Source organism: Peromyscus californicus, unplaced genomic scaffold (genome assembly GCF_007827085.1).
Source record: "Peromyscus californicus insignis strain IS unplaced genomic scaffold, ASM782708v3 Scaffold_11__1_contigs__length_118956290, whole genome shotgun sequence".
Lineage (NCBI taxonomy): Eukaryota > Metazoa > Chordata > Mammalia > Rodentia > Cricetidae > Peromyscus > Peromyscus californicus.
In genome coordinates this window covers 74,996,824-75,018,240 of record NW_026294402.1, presented here as the reverse complement: position 1 = coordinate 75,018,240, position 21,417 = coordinate 74,996,824, and the positions used below count along the sequence as shown (strand labels likewise).

Below are 21,417 nucleotides of genomic sequence, written 5' to 3'. Positions count from 1 at the left end.
TTTTTTCCAGAGCTGAGGACCGAACCCAGGGCCCTGCGCGCTCTACCACTGAGCTAAACCCCCGCCCCTTGGATGTCCTATTTTAACACTAGTTTTTACCTCTCATTTTTCATTCCTTGTCTAATAGGATGTTTAAATCTATAACCTCTTTTCGCATTTTCATTGTCCTATAGACCAGGCTTAATGAAATGTGTAGACCAAGTTTTAAAAAGTAGAAATTTCAGAAATCTCAGTAATTTAGCATGAGAATTATAAGTTAAATGTAAAGCAGGATATTTAATAAATGGTGCTGGCACAAACTAAAGTCTTCAAGAAACTTTTTTGAATAAAACAACCATATCTTTTGCCATATACAGAAATAAATGTTTCATTACTTACAATTTAAAATCTTTTTAAGAATTATTTGCCAATGTGCACTACCTCAAGTCAAAAAAGAGCTCCTTAACCAAGTTTTAAAAATCAAATAATGTATGAAAATAAAAAATTCTGCTATGGAAAATACATGAAATCTACTAGATAAATGATAATGAATGAAAACGTAGATTTGTAGCCAGGTATGGGTTATATAGGCTTATGATACCAGTAGCTGGGAAGTTGGAGCAGGACACCCTGCTAGTGCAGCCCCTATACAACAAGCCCCTACACATCTGTAGCAAATGGCGATGTGCTCTGTACAAAGTCAGACACTGTCGGCAAAGACCATCCAAACCAGCGACAGAGGAGAGTAATGGTAGCAACAAAGAGGAGCTTTGCATACAGGACTTGAAGATAAAGAATGAACACCTTTAGGGAAAAACTAGAGACAGAATGCCCACTACTGTGGAAGTCACAAAACAATCTTCCTCTCCTGGAGAAATGGTAAAAGCAAGCTTTGCTGTTCAACAGAAGCTAGAAGGTGCAGACGTGTGTAGACTGTGAAGGGCAGCAACATGGCTTCTACTGGGTAGGTGGGAGCTTTGAGCTGACCTGCTGCCCACCAGCTTCCCTTCCCACTCTGAAGAAGGAAAGGAGCTGCATCAGATAGAGCGACAACAAATAAGCACAGCTCCCCTCCTTCCCCTTCGCATCTCTGGACTGATATCATGATCAAAGAAAGGTGATTTTTTTTTTGTAAAGGTTCTGGAAATGTTTCTATAGCACAGGCAAAACTAGAGTGGTGAACAGAGCGAGACAAGGCTAAATAATTTCCATGAGACACTGCTGAGACAAGATTCTATAAAGTGTTTATAAAAGTTATCCTAGTTTTATAAGAAAATTGTATTTTAATACATTTATTATATAAATGCATAGAAAAATATTATGAATATGGGGAAACCACAAAAGAGGTAGGAAAGAAAAGTTCAGAGCATAATAAAAAAAAAATCAAAACTTTAATTACATGTCTCAGTTCAGGTATAAAACACAGGTAGGAGAAGACAAGATCATACAGTACTTCAGCAAGCCACTGTGGGGATGCTTGGTGCATCAAGCCTTCCACAGCTGACTGCAACGTCACTAAGAAGTCATGCGTACCAGTGGTCCTCAAGTGTGCTCTTGCCTATGATCTGTTAGGGTTGTAAATTTGTAGACTGCACTACACACTTGAGTCAGGGACCAGGCTTGGCAACTTACGTTTATGATTTCCATTAATTTTGAGACAAAGTCAAATTTATTTGATAAGATACAGTCTTATTTCAGAGGTTAAAATAAGGAAATCCTTCTTAGAAATGAGGCCATTTATTAGACCGCCACTTACCATCTTCTTTCCTTCCAATATGCAAATTCTTCCCTATTTTCAACCTAAATTCCCAATACTTAGATCTGCTCCACTAAGTCCTGTTTTGTTTCCTTTGCCTGCTCTTTCCTTGGGTCCAGTCAGCTGACAGAAGAGGACAGGGAGCGCCAAGTCAGGGCATAGAACTATGCAAGCACTTGGGTAGCTTAGAGTTTGGAGATCTTGCATAACTAGATCAAGCATGAGTTGCTCTCAAATTAGACCCACCTAGTCTTTTTCTGTGAAGGAACGTTGGTATTTAATTCTAATTTTACACCTTCTTTTCATGAGGTTTGTACTTAAAAATAGAAAGTTTTGTCTAAAAAATTAATGCTCTATCTCTTTGGTAGTGTCTCAAGTTTTAGGAATGATTTGGCTTTTACCACTTATGTTAGTAATGTCTAACATTAATCACTTTTTCTATTTTCAGCAGTATATGCTTGTGTGGCCTTTGAATCTTTTCTGATTGGGATAAAGAACAGCTTTCGAGTTCTTGTTGCATATTCCTAAGAGGAACACTTCAAATGGGGCCACTGTGTCTTTCCAACATTCCTACCACACTGATGTATTATTCCATGCCTCACCTTGAGAACTCAGTTTCATGACAAGACTGCTTTCATTCTGGTCCCATTTTCATTAATACACGCTCTTTTCTGCATGCATATTTGATTGTGTTACTCCTGTCCGAAATGCTTCCGTAACTTTTCTCAGTAATGATCAAGATCTTGAACATGGCTACAAGGCCCTGCATGATTAGCTTGCACAAGGCATTCTAAGAAACTATACAAATGTTTACACATCATTTAAAAATAGCTTATTCAGAGCAGCCCCTTACATCCCACTTCAGAGATCAAGACTCTACCACAGTACATCTCTACAAAATCACTAGTATCTTATTTGTACCTAATTTTATCAAGTACAGGTTAACCTAGCAACTTTGATTAACACTGTGAATTCAAGAGACTTTCTTGGGGACTTATCTGTCTCACAAACTGGAAGTACTAGCAGTACATGAATCTCCTAAGATCATTAAGGAAGTGCATTCATTTATCTAAAATGATCTACACAATGTCTAGCATTCAGTACATGCTTTATCAGTGAAGTGATTATCCTTTTAAGCCAAAGCATCTTTCTTTCTATTTCACAGACTTTACTCTTCCTCTTCTAGACTACCACCAGTGGTTCAAATGTTACCCCTTCAGGAAGTCTCTAACCTTCTGAGACCAACCCTGAGATTACTCTTTAGACACACTCTTTCATGGCTGGTACTCATTTGTAAAGCCAATGACTGTTGTTTCCCACCACACTGTGAAGCAGGAAGATGGTATCTATCTGGTCCTATACTATGTACTAGGTGCTCAAAACACTGAATGTTTAAAGACTTTTAAAATCTAATTAAAGTCTTCTGTTATTTGTATAAAGCTAATTATGATAACATGTTTTATTATAACTTTGAACAACTTTCAGTAAGACAAGTTTAAAATATTCAAAATGTTAATAAAACGATTCCAGCTTACAAAAGAATACTTTTTTGCACAGATTTTGATGGAAGAAAAACATGAAGTTCACCAATTACAATTTAGTTCTAACATAAAAGATGGAGTGGAAGTCAGAAGGAAGTTTAACCTTCTGAAGGTAAGAGGTTCAGAGGTAAGGGAGCAGCCTGCAAACAGCCTTTCAATTCACTTCCATAGCTTTACAGGATTTCTATTCTCGTGTTTGTTGGGATTTGATGACTTTACAAAAGATATCAATTCTCTTTTCCCTAAATCAACTCATTAACGTGAAAAAATTAATTTGTAACCTTTTCCTTACAAAAGTTATTTTCCTAATGGTTACAAAAAAAGCTTCTCATAAAACTTTATTTCACCAATGCCCATTTATTTATTTTCAAAATTCTAAATAATAAACTCAACTATTGAAAAAAATTGTTTTTAAATCCTCAAATCAGCTTCAAAACAATCTTCTCTTAAAGTCAGTTCACAAAATATCTTAAGTTGTTTACTCTAGGAGTTCTTGGAACAGAAGATATGGCCAATTATATATAGTGGTCTGTAATTTTACTTAATAATCCTACATATCCACACCAAAGACTTGGAGAAGTCCTGTGGAGAAATCTGTTTAATTTGCTTGAAGCTGTTCTCCACAGCTGATCCTGGACACAGAACTGCTGCTCTACAGAGTGCCCTGACAATCCTGTTTCCTGCCCTCACTCCACACAGCAGTTATGTACTTTCTATCTGAACACAGCCTTCAGAGACTACAAATAGGCTTCACAGAGAAAAATACTAAATTCATTTTGGAGACAAAACACAAAGCAAATCATTTTATGCTGTCAAATAAAACCATCCACATTTAATTGACTCAGTTAAGCACAAGCTGCATGCAAAGAAAAGCTAACTGTTTCAGGTTTGAGTGAAACTGAAGGAACTCCATCACGTTCTCGGCTGTCTGAAGAAAGCATGTCAGTGACGCCAAAGGGGCGGGCGGGACTGGCTAACCAACACCTTCCCTCCTAAACTACCAGGAGCTCAGACACATACAAATTTTATGCAAGTAATCTAAAACTCTTCTAAAAATGATTAGCTGTTATTCTATCCAACAAGAAAACCAATACAGCAGCTCTATCTAATTAGTGAAGTCACCAGATAGCCTCATGCAGTTCTGGTGTCAATGACAGACTTCTGACTGCAAAGTTCTGTCACACTGCTTATACTAATCACACATTCTTAGGTAGATCTCCACTTTAAACTATTTATACAATCTTTATTTTTCATGTTGAAACAAAAAATATTGACCAGAATTAGCCCTAGGAACAAGCTGTAATTTTACCTTAACAAGTTATCTAACACTATAAAATATAGCTATTAAGAATCAAAACAAAAAACAAAACAAAACAAAAAAAAACACCACAAGCTTTTAGGATAGTTTTAGTTTGAGACAGTGTCTCACCATACTGCGGGCTGACCTTGAACTCCCCGACTCAGGGTCAAGTGGTCAAGTACCTCAACCCCTAAGCAGGTGGCATTAACTGGCATGTGCCAGTATACCTGGTCCTTACACTAACTTTTCCAGTTCCCTCAAATTTTGGCAAAATAGAGTTCATTTAAAAACTAAAGTTTGCCAATCTTATTTATACTTTCTATTAAAGTTTTTGTTTTTTAATTCCTTTGTTTTGTTTTTTGGTCTTCACTAGAGAACAAAAACATTTTGGCTTTTTCAGTTAGGAATAAAACTTTAGAAAACTCTTGTCTTACATATCTGAGCTAATTATACCGCCTAGCAGTTGTCAAGTCTTACTGAAAAGAAATAATCAGAAATAAGAGTTAAGCTAGGCCAAAGTAAAACAGACACACATAGTTGATGGCACTAATGGTGACTTTCCTTGCACTTGTTTTGATCTGTACTAGAGCCTCAAGTTATCTGTTACCATTCTCACCCATGCCAAATCTTTCCCAGAACTTCACTAAACTCATTAACAGTCTAAATTGTGGCTCACAGTGCCAGAGATGGCCACATTAGAAATAAAACAGATGATGATAAAATGACCTTTTATTATCACTTTTTTTGTTATATGGGCATTAAAAAATTCACTAACAAAAATGACTTAAAGCATATATTTTAAGTCTTGCACTTAACCTGAAAGAAATAGATACCATTCATTTGAGAAAATAATAGTTTCTACATATAGAAGGGAGCTCTACAAGAATTACAAATGTGGCTTTAAAAGCTTCACATTTTTCTATTTTTGTTTGCTACTGGGGGTTGAAACCAGAGGCCTCCAGCTTGTTAAGCATGCATTCTACTGAACTACAGGCCTAGCCTCACATTTTCTCAACCTAAATGGAAAACTCAAAATAAGAGCTTTTGCTGCACTATGCAATTAAAGAGAGGATCTTTGCATTTTAAAGTAATTTACACAGAAAAACTCAAGCTAAAGGTCTGATACTTTATCAAAACAATGAGAACAAAATAATGAAAAAATAGCAGAAGTTACCAAAAATAAGTTCCTATTTGAATTCCTGTGTTTACCCAGATTAAAACGGTTTCTTACCTAGTTCTACCATACAGGTTGCAGCATACCGTAAGATAATACAAAGGTCGTATTGGGTATCTGAGATTCCAGCTGCACTTGCCAGGACAGTTTTCACCTGAGTCGCAGAGTGGGTGCCAGTGCAGTTAGTCAGACTTCACTAGAAGTCAAGGCGCATTGTCTTTGATTGCTCTTAATAGTGTTTAAGTATCTGTGTACAATTATAAATATTTATTACATTTTGGGGTTTCTCTGAACACACTCAACGAGTGTGAATTGAAAAGATGTTAATTTTTCTTGTATGCAAGCATATAAAGATGCATTTTTAGTTTAAAATGTCTCTGACAATTATATTTTCACATTTCTGAGTATTTTAGAACAGAGGTTAAAAAAAAAACATAGACACATATATATTCCCATGAAATAAAATCACACTCTGAGGAATTATACAAGTTCACTAAAGAATATCAAATTAATCATTTCCTCCTATAAATAGTTTATTTGTGTTTAGAAGTTGCAGTTTTAGTACTATTAACAGAAAATACATAACAAAGGTTTCCTAAAAGTGAAAAAAATAATTATAAATGTTGGAAAAATTGGCCTCATTAACATATTTACAGACTTTTACTTAATACATACTCCTTTGGAAATTACTTATGTGACATTTTTACAGCATTAACATTCCCAAACCTCTGAGTAGTGAGCACGTCGGCTCTTTACTGTCTGTAACCAAAGTTGCACGCCACGTGAGCTCTGAAGCTCCTGGTCACTCTGAGACACTGCTGGTATACTGCTCGGCTCCCTCCCCGAAGGCTGTCTCTGTTGAGGAAGGGGCCTTCAGCAGCTTCTCTTTACTCTGTTCTTCCTGAAGCTTCAGAATTATGTTTCGGATTTCTTCTCTTTTTGTTTTCATTCTAGGAGGAGGAAACCAGTTCACCAAATTCATAGGTAGCTCAAAATTTAGTATTGGATTCTGAAAATAAGATTAAAAGCTTGTTAGAAAATTATAATGGGTAACATTTTAATTTCAACTACAACACTCAGAAGTTAAGTATCAGTATCTATTCACTGAGTTAGCCACTGGAGATAAAAACAGTATTGGCTTATAAAGCTTACTGTCTAGATTAGAGGCTGGTAACTACAGTTATTGGGCTGAGTACTGCCCATACCCTATTTCTGCAATAAAGTTCTTGTTTAAGCAGAAGCAAACAAATTCACAGTTTGTAGTTGTTTGTGCAACAGCAGAACTGAGAGCTGCTAAGAGTCTCCACGGCTGCAAAACACAAGCCTTTACTCTCAGGCCCTGCCTAAGAAAGAAGGCCAGCACCATGCTAGATAAAGACAGTTGACCTCAGCCAACACTGTGACAGGAGGTAGGCAGTGCATTGAGAACAAACACCATCGGCCTGCCATTTAGATGTAGTTAGCCAGCCACAGACTAACAGAGGATTGGGGAGTGAGCTTCAAGGCTTGGAGACACGGCACAGCAAGAAACAGACTGACTTTCAACTGGCCAAAGTACAGTGTAGGCCACCAGAAGGGTTTGTTCTTTAGCTCAAGAGCACCAGGGAGCCACCAAGTATAAAGGTGATGAGAGTAACCTGATAAGTTTCTGGAAAAGGACTGTGATGAGCAGAAGGCAGAAGGCATGAGAATCTGGTGTAGCAGCTCAGAATGACACCAGCATGCTGGACTTGGAAAGTGGCAGCAGGAATGCAGTAATGTACACACGTGACTTTACAAGGGATTCAGTGGTTCATTCAGTGAACAGTGGTTAAGAAGGAGTCAAGGGAATGTAAAGAGTTCCAAGAGAGGCATGTGGAAGCCATGCTGCAGGATGAGAGTGAGGAAGGAATAGTAGAAAGGGTGCTGAGGGGAAGAAAGCTTTCAATGTAAAGGTAGGGAGGAGATGAGATTCTAAAGGCTTGAGAGGAAGGTGTGTGTGTGTGTGTGTGTGTGTGTGTGTGTGTGTGTGTGTGTGTGTGTGTGTGTGTGTGTGTGTGTGTGTCTAACTTGGGAGATTTTGTTCTTTACAATCATTTTTAAGATGAATTATTTTCTTATTGTGTTCATTACATGAAATACAAATACCTATTTCATTATTTCACAGATAACCATGAACTGAAACTCACCTCAAAAAAGCTCTCTACATACTGCAGTATGTACACGCCACAGTCGCTGAAGTTGTTCTGCTGTGGAACTTTCGGGTTGGAACCTCTCATAACATCTTTGGAAAAACTTCGTTTGCTTCCTTTTTTAACCTCCCATTCCACTTCTAAATACCTACAACAACGCACAGGTACCAACACACACACATGTAAACACTGCCTCGGCTACAGTGTATCAAACAAGCAGTTTACAGTTTTGAACTTACTCTCTTAGAATTTTGACAACATTTGACCTAGATGGGCCTCTGAGTGAGTCCATAAGTAGGATACAAGGTCTGCAGGATAGAAATAATAAAAGTTAAATGAGTTATAATGTTATATATGCACAAGAAAATTTAAAATAATGCATCAATACTATTAAAAACCTTGAAATTTTCTTTTGTTTCAGTAAATACTCAGGAAGGAAAGCAAACCTCACAGACAGAAATTTAGGTATCTATGGTAATATTAAACATTACATTATAGAATAGTAATGTAACTCCAGCATAATAAAAAGGAGCCCTATAAAAGTTAAGTATTATATGCACATGTATGTGCCATGGCATGCATGTGAAGGAAGAAGCTGAAGGGGCTGGCTCTCCCCTTCCACTACATGAGTTCTGGGTATCATCAGGCTTGCCAGCAAATGCCCTTACCTGCTAACTATCTACTGAACTACAGCTTCTTAGAGAAAAGCAAAAGGTAATCCCAAGAATTTGTTTATGACGCAATGTATTTTTTAGGCAAGATTTCATTTTAGAATATTCTATGCAACTCAGATCTAATCTTCAGAATTTTAATTCTATAGAAGTATGTTGTAAACTCAAGCCAGGTGGTGGTGGCACACACCTTTAATCCCAGCACTCAGGAGGCAGAGACAGGTGGATCTATGTGAGTTCGATGACAGCCTGGTCTACAGAGTGAGATCTAGGACAGGCACCAAAACTACACAGAGAAACCCTGTCTCGAAAAACTCAAAAAAAGAAAAAAAGATGTATGTTGCAAACTCAAAATAAATGAGGAAATCTAATATGCAAAAGTAGTCCAAAATGTTAATCTTTTCTCCCCTCCATTCTACCTCCCCCATCTCTCTCTCTTTGCTAAAGATTGAACTCAGAGCCTTGAACATGCTAAGCATACATCTAACTCTGAGCTACACTGATTAGGCCTGTTACAGATCTCTTAACTATGAGTTACATTCCCTCTAAATATCTATATTTTCTTTTATAAGTGAAGTTTGCCTTTCAAGGTCCATTAATGCAGTTTTTGCTAACATTTTCCACAGCAAAGTAAAAGGAGGTAAGTGTAGTACTAGGCAGTACTGATTCACTTAACAGGTTTGGGAGTCTCTGGGGATACTTTAGAACACACATGTATTTCTAGAAATTGGTAATGACTTACTCTATCTTCAGAGTTCCCACCTGCACCGTGTCCCTTCAGTAATGCACACAGTCTCAGATACACCAGGATATGAAGCATGACTGAACTTCCTCTCTTAGAATCCTGTCAAGTCTGAGTGAGTCTCTAAGTAGAAAACAGGTCTGCAGGGTGGGACCACCTAACATTAACTGCCAACTTCATGCTACTGTTTGGATTATATATGGTGTTTTCTCCTCAAAAATATTATCTACAAAGTTATAGTGGTTCATTATAAAGGTGTATAAGCATCTGTGGGAGCAGGGGCTGAGAAAACTGCAAAGTGGAAGCCAGAAATGGCCTCCCTGTTCGATCTCTGGACAGCATACCCACTTTTCCTCCATGATCCTGAGAGCACTTGTAAATTCTGCTTAAGTTAGAACTGTTCTGTTGTGTTTCATTCTATGACTCCAAAAACAAAAACCACACAGCTTGCAGGATGTAGTCAATGCTTACTGTTTACAGATAGTGGGTTTTAGGTGCCACTGTCCTATTTCTGAATTGTAGTTTTCATCAGCAAGGAGGCCATCATCGCTGCTATCATCCTGTAAAAGACAGCCTTTGGTTAGTTATTAAGAACGTGCTACTGAAATAACTAATAATCTAAGGAAACAGCCCCACACACAAAACTCCTGCAAATAAATGGCAACACTTCGAGTCCCAGGGAGGAAACTGACCTAGAAAATTCAGCTTGTTATTCAATTAAATTTATCCAATGCTAAAACACTAACATTGAAGACTTATTCACTATTGCATGTGTATATGAAGTGTGTATGTATGCAGGCATGCAGGTGGAGATCAGGGGACAACTTTGTGGAGTCGGTTTTTTCTCCTTCCAAATTTAGGTGGGTTCTGGATACAACTTAGGTTGTCAGCAGGTGCAGCGAGTCCTTTGCCCAATACGCCAGCTCACCAGGCCTTTAGTGTTAGAACAAGCTTTCAGATGTTTACATATGGTGAAGGAGGATTTATGTTACTTTTTCCTTTCCACACAATCTTGTGAAATAAAAGGTCATTTTTCAATTATCCATTGGCTTATAATATATGGCTGGAAAATAAAAGTTATTTTCCTTTCTACCACATGAGATTTCCAATGTGAAGTGCAAAGTAGTGCTAAGAAATTTGTTTCAAATTTCTGATATTTGTATTATATTGCCCATCATGTAAAGCCTATATAAGTTGTTTAAATATAAAAAAACTTCACAATCTTAATCCTGTGTCAGGCCACATATCTGAATAGGAACCCTGAGGCCTGCAGCACGTAGTCATGGCTCACAGTGAGTCCTTAGTCTCGTCTGGTAAGAGCAGTTACCTGTCATGTAAAGTAAGGAATGAGTAGCTTACAGTTATTCATCATAAACTAAACCCCCGCCACCAGACTGAGCAAAAAGGAAAACTGTGCAGCAGAAAGTATGGAGATACTAGTTGAACAACTCAGTCTTCCCTAGTACTAAAACCACATGGGGAAAGGAGAAAGATTCCTGCAATTGTGCTGATTCCTACATGCCCACTGGGGTGCGCAGGTGTGCGTCCCAACACAAAACAAACAAATATAATTTTTAAACAGAAAATTTAAGAAACAGTATGTTACAGTTTCTCATTTAACTTTTCTTACAATTTAAATAAACTATCTCCAAAACTATAATTTATATGTAAGTGTTCATGATATTTATTAGGGCAAATAAGATCCAGGAAATAATATAGTTCACCTATGTTGCTAATTAAATATCTGTTCTTATAATACATGCACATTAAATTGGGAAAAAAAAGAAAATAGCCACTGGAGAAGAAAAAAGGTACTGGGAAAGTGAAAAAAAAAATTATAATTTTGCTATTCTTATATATACTACAATTATGTGTACTACATAATTGAATATTTTACTACTTGCCTCTCAGATATTGCTAGACCAAAGGTCAAGTATAGCTCATAAATGTTTTCAAAGAAAACATGATTAATTTTCTATTTTATCCAATGCTGGACATCAAACTGAGGGCCTAGTACATAGTAAATAAGCCCTCTACCACTGAGCTATACAGTCCCCACTCCAAGAGAATTAACTTTATATTAAAACTTTCTCAGGTAGTATTATATCACAATTTCATTTTATATATATAACCCTATATCACAATTTCAACAACACTAATATATGTGTCCTAGGAACTTCAAACTAGAAAACTGGTTTTGTTTTGAAATACAACCCCAATCCAGAAGCCATATTGCCTCTGTCGCTGGTTGAAGGAATAGTTTCTAAGATTCTGTAACAGATTCTCACAAAGCATCTGATTTTACCGGGTCATCCTGATCTTCTGAGAAGTCAATGAGTTCATCTTCAAGCATTTTACCACCTTCAGCTGACTGATCACCGTAGTTTAGTCTGATTTTGCTTAAGGCATCTGTATCAATAGGAAACACTGTATGATAAAAAGCTCAGGCCTATAACCCAGCGGATAGAATACCAAAATGAATGCTAATAATATAAGACAGCTGAGGGTACAAAAATCTGCTACAGCATGTAATACAACAAATATAAAGTAGGTTATTTTAAAATAAAAACATGGATTGATGTCAAATTACAGAACTGTTCTATTACTCTATTACCCGAAACTTACGAAAAAATAAAAACAAGGTTATATAAATCTGTGTATGAATCTGTCTGTGTGTAAGAGTGTGCCAGATACTGAATAGAAAGCTTTAAGAGTCCAAAAACAGTAATTCCTAAACAAAACTATAAGTCATAGAATAGACTACAAGATAAAAATATATAGCTTTAAGATTGAAATTATGAAAACATGGAAAAAACAAAGGGTAAAAAACAGTACAAATAAACAGACTTGCTTCTGTACCTATCAGAAGAATAATAGTATAGCAGGCGGTGGTGGTGCACATCTTTAATCCCAGCACTCAGGAGGCAGAGGCAGGCGGATCTCTGTGAGTTCAAGGCCAGCCTGGTCTACAAGGTGAATTTCAGAACAGCCAGGGCTGTTATAAAAAGAAACTCTGTGGGGGGGGTTGGGGGTGGGGTGGAGTGGGGTGTGTGTGAAGAATTATGAATATAACTGTCATGTTAGGATACTAGTTATAAACAAGATCCAGCAACTGTTTACTTAAGTTTGGTTATATTACTACTTTTCAATAAAATGAAACCCCACAAACCAACTATAGGTGTTGGTACCACAAAAGTAAATGGTTCATAGGATAAAACTGAATTGATATTCTTTAAAGTTCATTCTAAGAATACTGTTAAAAGTCAATCATTTTGATAAAAGAAGCTTGTCAAACCAAGTATTTAACAGAAATTTTAAATTTACACGAAACTGAGTCAGAGACTTTAATACCACATATACCAATATTGTTTAAAAGAATGTATGACATTTCAAAAATTCATAAAGAATGACCTTTAGGTATTTTAGGTAGAAAAGTTTACTTCAATCCAGGTTACAAAGCTATAAAGTGGGCTTTTTTTTTAATAAACAAGGTATCTTGAGAAAGAAGATAAATAAAATGTACTCCTAAAAAAGATATATAAATCAAAATGCTGTAATCAGAAACATACTACTTAAAATAATCAAGCACAATTGTAAATCTTCTGTTATACACACAATAACCTCTTCAATATATCTGTTTTAAAAATTAAGTATTTTAACTTTGTCTAAATCTAAAAATCTGTATACATCCCCAGGCAATTAAAAAGTCAACACAATCAGATTCCTATCTATAAAGTATTATTACATTAATATTTACCTTGCACCAACTAAAGTATTTCAAAAATCATCGAAAAATAATATAGTCTATGGCCAGACCACTCTGCATGTGTCTGATTCTCAATGGAACTTAGAAATTAAGCAGGGTTAGGCTTGGTTAGTACTTGAACAGGAGAAAGTAGTTTAAATAATTCAGCTTTCAAAAAGTATCTTTCTTTTAGGCTGGGCGCAGTGGTGCATACCTTTAATGCCTGCACTCAGGAGGCAGATGCTAGGGGAATCTCTAAGTTTGAGGCCAACTAGTCTGGGCAGTGAGTTCTAGGTCAGCCAGGGCTACACAGCAAGGCCTTGTCTAAAACAAGGTGGAGGGTGGGGGGAATGGAGAAAAGACTCAGCAGTTAAGATTAAGAACATATTACTGCCCTTAAAAAGAACCCAGGTTCAATTCCCAGCACCCACATCATGAGGCAATTCCAGCTCTAGGAGGATTCTACACCTCCACCTCTGGCCTCTGGGGGCACTTGCACATACCCAGAACACATATATGTATTTAAAAATTATTTTAAAATAAGTGAAAACAAAAGTATCCTATAAAAAAGCAAACATTTAGATATTTACTGTGTGTGTGTATGTGTACACACACTTCTGTGTGTGTAGATCAAAGTGTAATTTTCAGGAGTCAGTTTTCTCCTTCCAACATCTGGGTTCTGAGGACTGAATTCAGGTTACCCAGCCTTGGTAGCAGACACTTTTACTCAATGAGCCATCTCAGCAGACCAGTATCTACCTATTTGAGTGTGACTGTAAATTTTAAATCTACAGCTGGGCGGTGGTGATGCACACTTTTAATCCCAGCACTAGGGAGGCAGAAGCAGGTGGATCTGTGAGTTCGAGGCCAGCCTTGTCTACAGAGCGAGTTCCAGGACAGGCTCTAAAGCTACATAGAGAAACCCCATCTTGAAAATAAATAAATAAATAAATAATTTTAGCCTCTCCCCCCCAAAAAAATTTTAAAACCACATGTTCCTCATGTCTTCAATCTGGTCAATTATTTCACATGATGTCCAGCTGAAAAAACGAAGTGGCAAGTAGTGATATCATACATTACCTTCCAACAGCTGGCCTTAAAGCTGTAGACATAATCCTATTTATTTACTGTGGCATGTTATCTGACACTATTAGTCAACACTTGTTAACTACATGGATCTGAGTTAAAATTATGTGAACTATTTAAAATACATCTTTTGAACTATATAGCCAGGCGAAAAATAGAATTTAGCTACTTAGGCATTAATTAATTAGGGCACAAACTTTTTAATGAGCTCCTAACTTTTCATGTGCCATCATTCTAAGACTGGTTAGTCACACTCCTGTAGGTGAGAAAGTGACATTTAGAGAGCACCCTTACTTAGTGTACTTTTGAGCCAATGAGCTCTTCAAAAGCATCTGATAAAAGCTAAGGAACCACTGTGTGTGTGTGTGTGTGTGTGTGTGTGTGTGTGTGTGTGTGTGTGTTTAGGGTGAGGGAACAACAACCACCTCACTTTAGAGCACCACTTCTCAAACTGTGGGATGCTGCCAGCATTGAATTAAAATAAGATTAAAAAAAAAAACATGAGTGTTAGCACTCACACAAACAACAAGAAATTGTTTTGTGAAACACTTCTTTCACAGATCTTCCCTTTAATTATAGAGATATAATTGATGTAGGTGTATACATATGAAAGGAAAACAAACACACAGCTACAAGAAAAAGACAAATGAACCTGTTAATCATGGAACCTCTATAAAACATTGTTTTATACTTTAGTCTCCACTAGGGCTTTGAGACTGTCTTCCAACGAAACTGTCTACTCAATAAACAACAACTTGCAGGGGCACTTGGAAGTTCTGTAGCTGGTGTACATAAAGCCCTAAGTTGTGCTCCAATACACAGTCTCTCACTTCTTTATTTGAGCTCACATTAAAGTGTGTAAGATTACTGTTCAAAAACAAACCATTTTATACTATTAGTGGTACTGCTGACTGAATTCAGGGCCTTGTGTTCTATTCATTGAGCTATATTCCTTAGTCTTATTTTTAAATAGCTGTGATAAAATATAATTCATAACATTCACCCATTTCAAATGCACAATCCAGTGGCTTTTAGTATATAGTTGGCCCTCTCTATGCACAATCCAGTGGTTTTTAGTATATAGTTGGCCCTCTCTATCTATGGGCACTGTCTGTGGATTCGACCAAGTATGGATCAAGAATATTGGAGGGCAGGGGGTATAGAATGGTGGTGCACACCTTTAATACCAGCACAAGGGAAGCAAGCAGATGTCTGCAAGTTCCTGGCCAGCAAGGATACACAGTGAGATCCATTCTATAAAAAAGATATTTGGAGGAAATTTTTGTTTGTATTCAACATGTAATATAAGCCCCTTTCCCTTCTAGTTCCCCGAATAATTCAGGATAGGGACTTGGGATACAGCTAAGTGAGAGTGCTTGCCTAGCATATATAGGGCCTGGGTTCAATCCCTAGCACCATAAATAAAAACTAAGAGTAGAGAAAAGCAGAAGTATTATTTAAAACTACGTGTTTACAACAAATTAGATGATGGAAGTAATCTAGAGAAGCTTTAGAGTAAGGAGGCTGCAAACACACCATAAATGAATACTATGCAATAGTATATACATGAGGAACTTGAGGACCCATGGATTTGGGTACCTTTTTGGGTGGAATGGGGCTGGAATCAATCTTCCACAAATTCTCAAAACTAGCCATATATTCACAAGAATGTGTAACTACCCGCCATCTCAATATTGTTTTTGATATTATCATCTAGGTGGTGCTGGGGATTGAATCAGGGTCTCACCAAAACTAGGCAAGATCTCTACCACTGAGCTCCATCATCAGCCCTCAAAGTCAATTTCAAAGCCTTCAAAAGAAATCCCATATTAACACTGTCTCTATATTCCCCTACCTCTTATCTTTTCCTGCTGAAACCCCTTAGCAATCAATCACTATTCTATACATTTTCTGGTTCTGGAAATTTCACACAAATAACTATTATTTTTTTTAAATCAAGAATTACAATAATGACATCGAAAGAATTACAGGTTAAATACTTGCTTGTTTACATAATTTGCTTAACTGCATCCTAAGGAACTAGACTGTAGACAAAGATTTGATCTGTTTGGCTTTTAATGACCAATTTTGTTTTTCTTGTTCCCTTTCCAGTTCATCTCATGGCTCCAGGACCTTATGAAGCTTATTATAGCAAACTATCCTTACAAAAGCTCAGCAACGTCCTCCTTCCCATACCGGTGTCTCTTGGCTTTTTGAGACAGGGTCTCAACATAATCCAGCTGACCGTAAACTTGTTATATGGCAGGGCTGGCCATCAATTCCTGATTCTTCTGTCTCCACTTCCCAAGTGCTAGGATTAGAGGCATGTGCTGCCATGCCAGATGTGAACCTCCTAATTCACCAATACAAAGTGGTAGAGCACCAAAAATATGTTCTTTATTTGCAATTTTCCATAATTTTAATTCCTTTTTTTTTTCTATAGCCTACCTTACCTAACAAAAACTTATATAGGTCTATGCATGGTTTAATGTTTGCAAGGCAGAGACTACACTGAGTATTATGGATTTTTACAGAATAGATTAAGTTTTTAATTGACACATAATACCTGAACATATTCTTGGGGTTGAAGATCGAAGCTCAGTGGCAGAGTGCTTGCTTAGTGTGTGTGAGGCCCTGTGTTTGATACTCTGCAACAGGTGTGAGGGGCCACCCTGCAAAACCTTAAAGGGTAGAGTAAGATGTTTTGATGTACACATGCTTGAATGAGGCTTGTACTGGCTAGTTTATGTCAATTTGACACAAGCTATAGTCATCTGAGAGGAGGGAACCTTGATTGAAATATGCCTCCATGAGAACAGGCTGTAGGCAAGCATGTAGACATTTTCCTAATTTAGTGATTGATGGGGGAGGGTCCAGCCCACTGTGGGTGAGGCCATCCCTAGGCTATTGTTCCTGGGTTCTATGAGAAAGAAAGCTGAGCAAGCCATAAGGAGTAAGCCAGTCAGCAGCACCCCTCCAAGGCTTCTGCATCAGCTCCTGCCTCCAAGTCCCTTCCCTGCTTGAGTTTTTGTCCTAACTTCCTCCAATGATGAACAGTGATCTGGATGTATAAGCCATGTAAGTCCGTTCCTCCTCAAGTTTCTTTTGGTCATGGTGTTTTGTCACAGCAATAGTAACCCTGGCTAGGATAAGGCTGAAGTCAACACATGGAGTATTTGTGGGTTGGAGAGGAAAGTGACTTGATACCAAAGAATTTTGATCATAACTTTTAGATTTCTGTTAAAGAGGTTAGAAACAATAGTTTCTAATTGAAGGAAATGAGAACCAATTCATGACAGCTGAAAGGAAATAAAAAAGGCATTAGTATCCCCTTCCTGTAAAACTGAGTGAAGGAGAACGAGGAAAAGGGATCCCACTTTATTTGAAGGAGAAAGCTTTACTTTCTGCCTTTGGCCATTTGAACTCAATTCACCAATCTAAAAATTGAGAAGACTGAACATATTTGTCTTATAAGTTAAACCTATGAAACTACTGTATATTTTGAATCTAGGGAGTTTTTTTTATGAAATAAAATGAATCCAAACTCTTATAAGTGGAAAATGTGAAGCTTCCATGTCTAGATTGAGTATCTCTTACAGAAATATCTGGGGCAGAATTACAAATTTCAAGGTTTATTTTTCCTTTGAATTTTGAGTTATTTGTACTTAATACATGTAATATCAAGCAGGTGAAACTCAAGCCTAAGCATGAAATTACTTTTCATTTATCGAATATGTACTACACGTAGGTAGTATTACACTAATTTTCGTGTGTCTACAACCTGTTACACAAGAATTTTTCAGAGGTGCCATAAACTCTAGACTAGAGCTGCTAGCTCTGCTTCTAGGGGTGAAGAGATGGGACCGACTGCAATAGAGACACTGGGGGTTTCGAGTAATGTAAGATTTTAAATGTTGGTTGTCATAGTAATTACATGACTGAATACATTAATAAAACTTAAGTGACACCCATAAAGTGAGTTAATGTTATTGTAAGTAAATTCTACCTCAGTAAGCCTGACAAGAGAAAATATGTAGCTTTAACAATTCTATTTTAACTTTTACTCTTTCATAGTATATCAGTACATACCTGGATGACGTACAGAATTTAAACATTCATCCTGTAGGCCATTCTCACTTTTAGTTCTATCAGTAACTTCCTGGCATGCAGATTCTCCATTATTTGATTCTTCGTTTTCACTTATAGCATGATTTTTTTTTTTCACACTACATTTCACACTGTATGTGTTTCTCCGATAACAAGGCTCACTTTCTTCCTGTCCAGCACTGGACTCAGTTACAGTTAAGCAATGCTTTTTGTTTAGCATCTTCTTAATCACAGGCTTGGCAGAAGAGTTCTGTGGACAACTGTCCATTTCACGGGCAGAAGAAACACAACTGTCCTCTGCAGCTGAACTTTTTTGCATGACTGCATTTTCATGGAAATGAGGGTTAGGTTCATATTTTGGTTTGTCCAAACCAGGGAAACAAACAACAGCCAAAAACCAGTGTGCACTGTAAAAACAAACAACACTACTAAACATATCATTGGAAAAGCTCATCATGCTTCTCAATAACTATCAATTGAAATATTGTTTTTGCAAGTTTGTGAACAAACATTGATCTTTTAAAATTCTTGTATTGTTTGTAACAATTCTCACTTGTTTATTTTATCAATGGTTAACATACCATAATGACCACTAATATTTTTGTTGCTGTTGTTAGGATTATGTACCCTATATTCACTCTTACAAACAATCTTCTTTTTTTTTTTTTTTTTTTTTTGGTTTTTCGAGACAGGGTTTCTCTGTGTAGCTTTGCGCCTTTCCTGGAACTCACTTGGCAGTCCAGGCTGGCCTCAAACTCACAGAGATCCGCCTGGCTCTGCCTCCCGAGTGCTGGGATTAAAGGCGTGCGCCACCACCGCCCGGCACAAACAATCTTCTTAATCTTTGTTTTTGGAATAAAAGATCCATTCAAATTTTTATCATGTCTCTTTCTATTGTTCGGAAAAGCTTATTATGAAAAGTATGTATCTAAATAATCCTTAGTCTTCTGCTATGCTAAAATGTAAATACATTAATATCAAAAGGAAATGGCATATCTAATCTGGGCATTGTTATAAATCTCAAGTATAATTAAGGAGTTTTAGCTATCAAGTACAAGTTCATGATGTCATATATTAGGCTATCAACTGTATAGTCCACCAGAAAAAAGACATATAGTATAGCCTAATAGTCACTAACAACTTTTTATTCACTAGCCACGGGGTTATGTGCCAGCAGGTAATGGGTAGGCTACAGATCAAAGAAGACTTATTAGCTGAGTATAATATCTGTCATGTAGTAGGATGTTGAATAAATATTTTCTCAGTAGAAAACACTTTTTCATCCACTGCTACAGATCAAACCCAGGGCCTTGAGCATATTAGGCAAGTACCCTACCACTGACCTAAACCCCCAACCTGAACAGCATGACATCATTAGGTAACTCTTTTTCTGCATGACTTAGATGACTCCAAGATAGTATTAGGAAAAGTGCTATTCATCTGACAACATTCAGTACAAAGGTCATAAAAACTGGTTTTGGTCTCAGTGTTTAAAAGGTCAAATGGAGCCTGGTGTAATGGTATACACCTTTAATCCCAGCACTTAGGAGGCAGAGGCAGAGGCGAGGCAGGCTGTCTCTTATGAGTTTGAGGCCAGTGTGGTTTGCATAGCAAGTTCTAGGCAAGTCAGAGCTACACAGTAAGACTATGTCTCCAGGGGGGGGAAAATTATATATATATAGATATAGATATATAGATATAGATATAGATATATATCTATATATCTATATCTATATATAGATATATAGATATAGATAAGGCAAGATGGATGAATACTCCTTTCCCATTCTTAATAATTAATTCTCATTCTCAGTATACAATGGACTTAGGTCAGTTTAAGCAGCAAAAATAGTGTATCAACATCCTTGTTTCGATAACTAAAACTTTCTAAGTTCCACCTCAGTTTTAGAAATGTTGAAATGACAAAAAGTGTGTCTCAAAACCTGATGCTGTGGCCAGGCAAGGTGGCAAAAGACTGTCCTCTAACACTTGAGAGGAAGAAGAACCAATGGTTCAAGGTCATCTCTGGCTACATATCAAGTCTGAGGACAGCATTGGACTACATAAAATCCTGAAAAACAGTATTTATAGTATAATGTGATTTTCAACCTACACTGTGGTGATAGTAGTCTAACAGTTTTACCATTCTGATATCATGCCAATTTAAGAAGCCATACATTTTCTGTTACCTCACTAAAAACTAGGCAAAATACCTTTCTTTTCTCCTGACTGAAAGGACATGTGCTGAGAAGCTAACCTCAAGAATACAGGGCTTTAAATTTGTAGCTTTAAAACAAACAAACAAACAAACAAACAAAAACAAAAAAGCAGGCTCTCAACTATGTAGACCAGTTCTGGCCTAGAACTCAAGACATCCGCCTCTAGCCAAATAACTACATAAATCGCTAGTATGAGAAGAGGCTAAAATAGGTAATTTTATTATGGCTGGATTATATCCAAATTCTAGGTTTGTGCTCTTTAGCAAATACTGATAACAACTTATAAACTTAATTAAAAAAAAAAAACAGCATCATGAGGTTAGAGAGATGGCTCATTGGCTAAGACCACTTACTGCTCTGGCAGAGATCCCAGGGTTCAGTTTCAGAACCCAATGGCACCTTCCAAACATTTTTTACTACAGTTCTAGGTGGTGCACATACATGCAGGCAAACACTTATACATATTAAATAAAAATAAATCTTTAAAAACTTAACATCAGGCTGGGCATGGTGGTGCATGCTTTTAATCCCAGCACTTAGGAGGTGGAGATTAAGTGGATCTTTTTGAGTCCAAGGAGCCTGGCCTACATAGAGTTAGGCTAGCCAGGGTTACATGAAACCCTATCTCAAAAAACAAAAAATTAACATCATTACTAAATGAAGCAGATGACAAACCAATGGTGGCCTATCTAGTAACTGGCACATATCAAATATCTGTGGCTTTCACCTCTTAAAAAAAAATGAAAAGTAAGATCTAGACACTTGCAGACTGTTTCCATCAATCACCTCCTGGGTGTAGCCTTCCTGCAGAATTCTGTATTGGCCTGCACCTCTGTATTGGTTCTCCATCACATGTAAGATGACTAGAAGATTAATGGAAACTTCTATTGACAAAGATAATGATTATAGTGGCTCTAAATTATATA

General features: G+C 37.1%; 1 protein-coding gene across 1 annotated transcript in view; it reads right to left on the bottom strand.

Annotated features, from left to right (window-relative positions):
* Positions 1–1,351: 1,351 nt before the first annotated feature.
* The window catches only part of Senp6 (SUMO specific peptidase 6), a gene marked incomplete at its 5' end in the record, with an annotated part of 78,980 nt that continues 58,914 nt past the window's right edge, over positions 1,352–21,417 (bottom strand). The window contains 6 exons of the mRNA XM_052730305.1: positions 1,352–6,759; positions 7,919–8,069; positions 8,161–8,229; positions 9,806–9,894; positions 11,640–11,743; positions 18,255–18,679. Of these exons, the coding sequence (XP_052586265.1) occupies positions 6,553–6,759; positions 7,919–8,069; positions 8,161–8,229; positions 9,806–9,894; positions 11,640–11,743; positions 18,255–18,679 (1,045 nt within the window). The remainder of the gene's footprint in view (positions 6,760–7,918; positions 8,070–8,160; positions 8,230–9,805; positions 9,895–11,639; positions 11,744–18,254; positions 18,680–21,417) is intronic.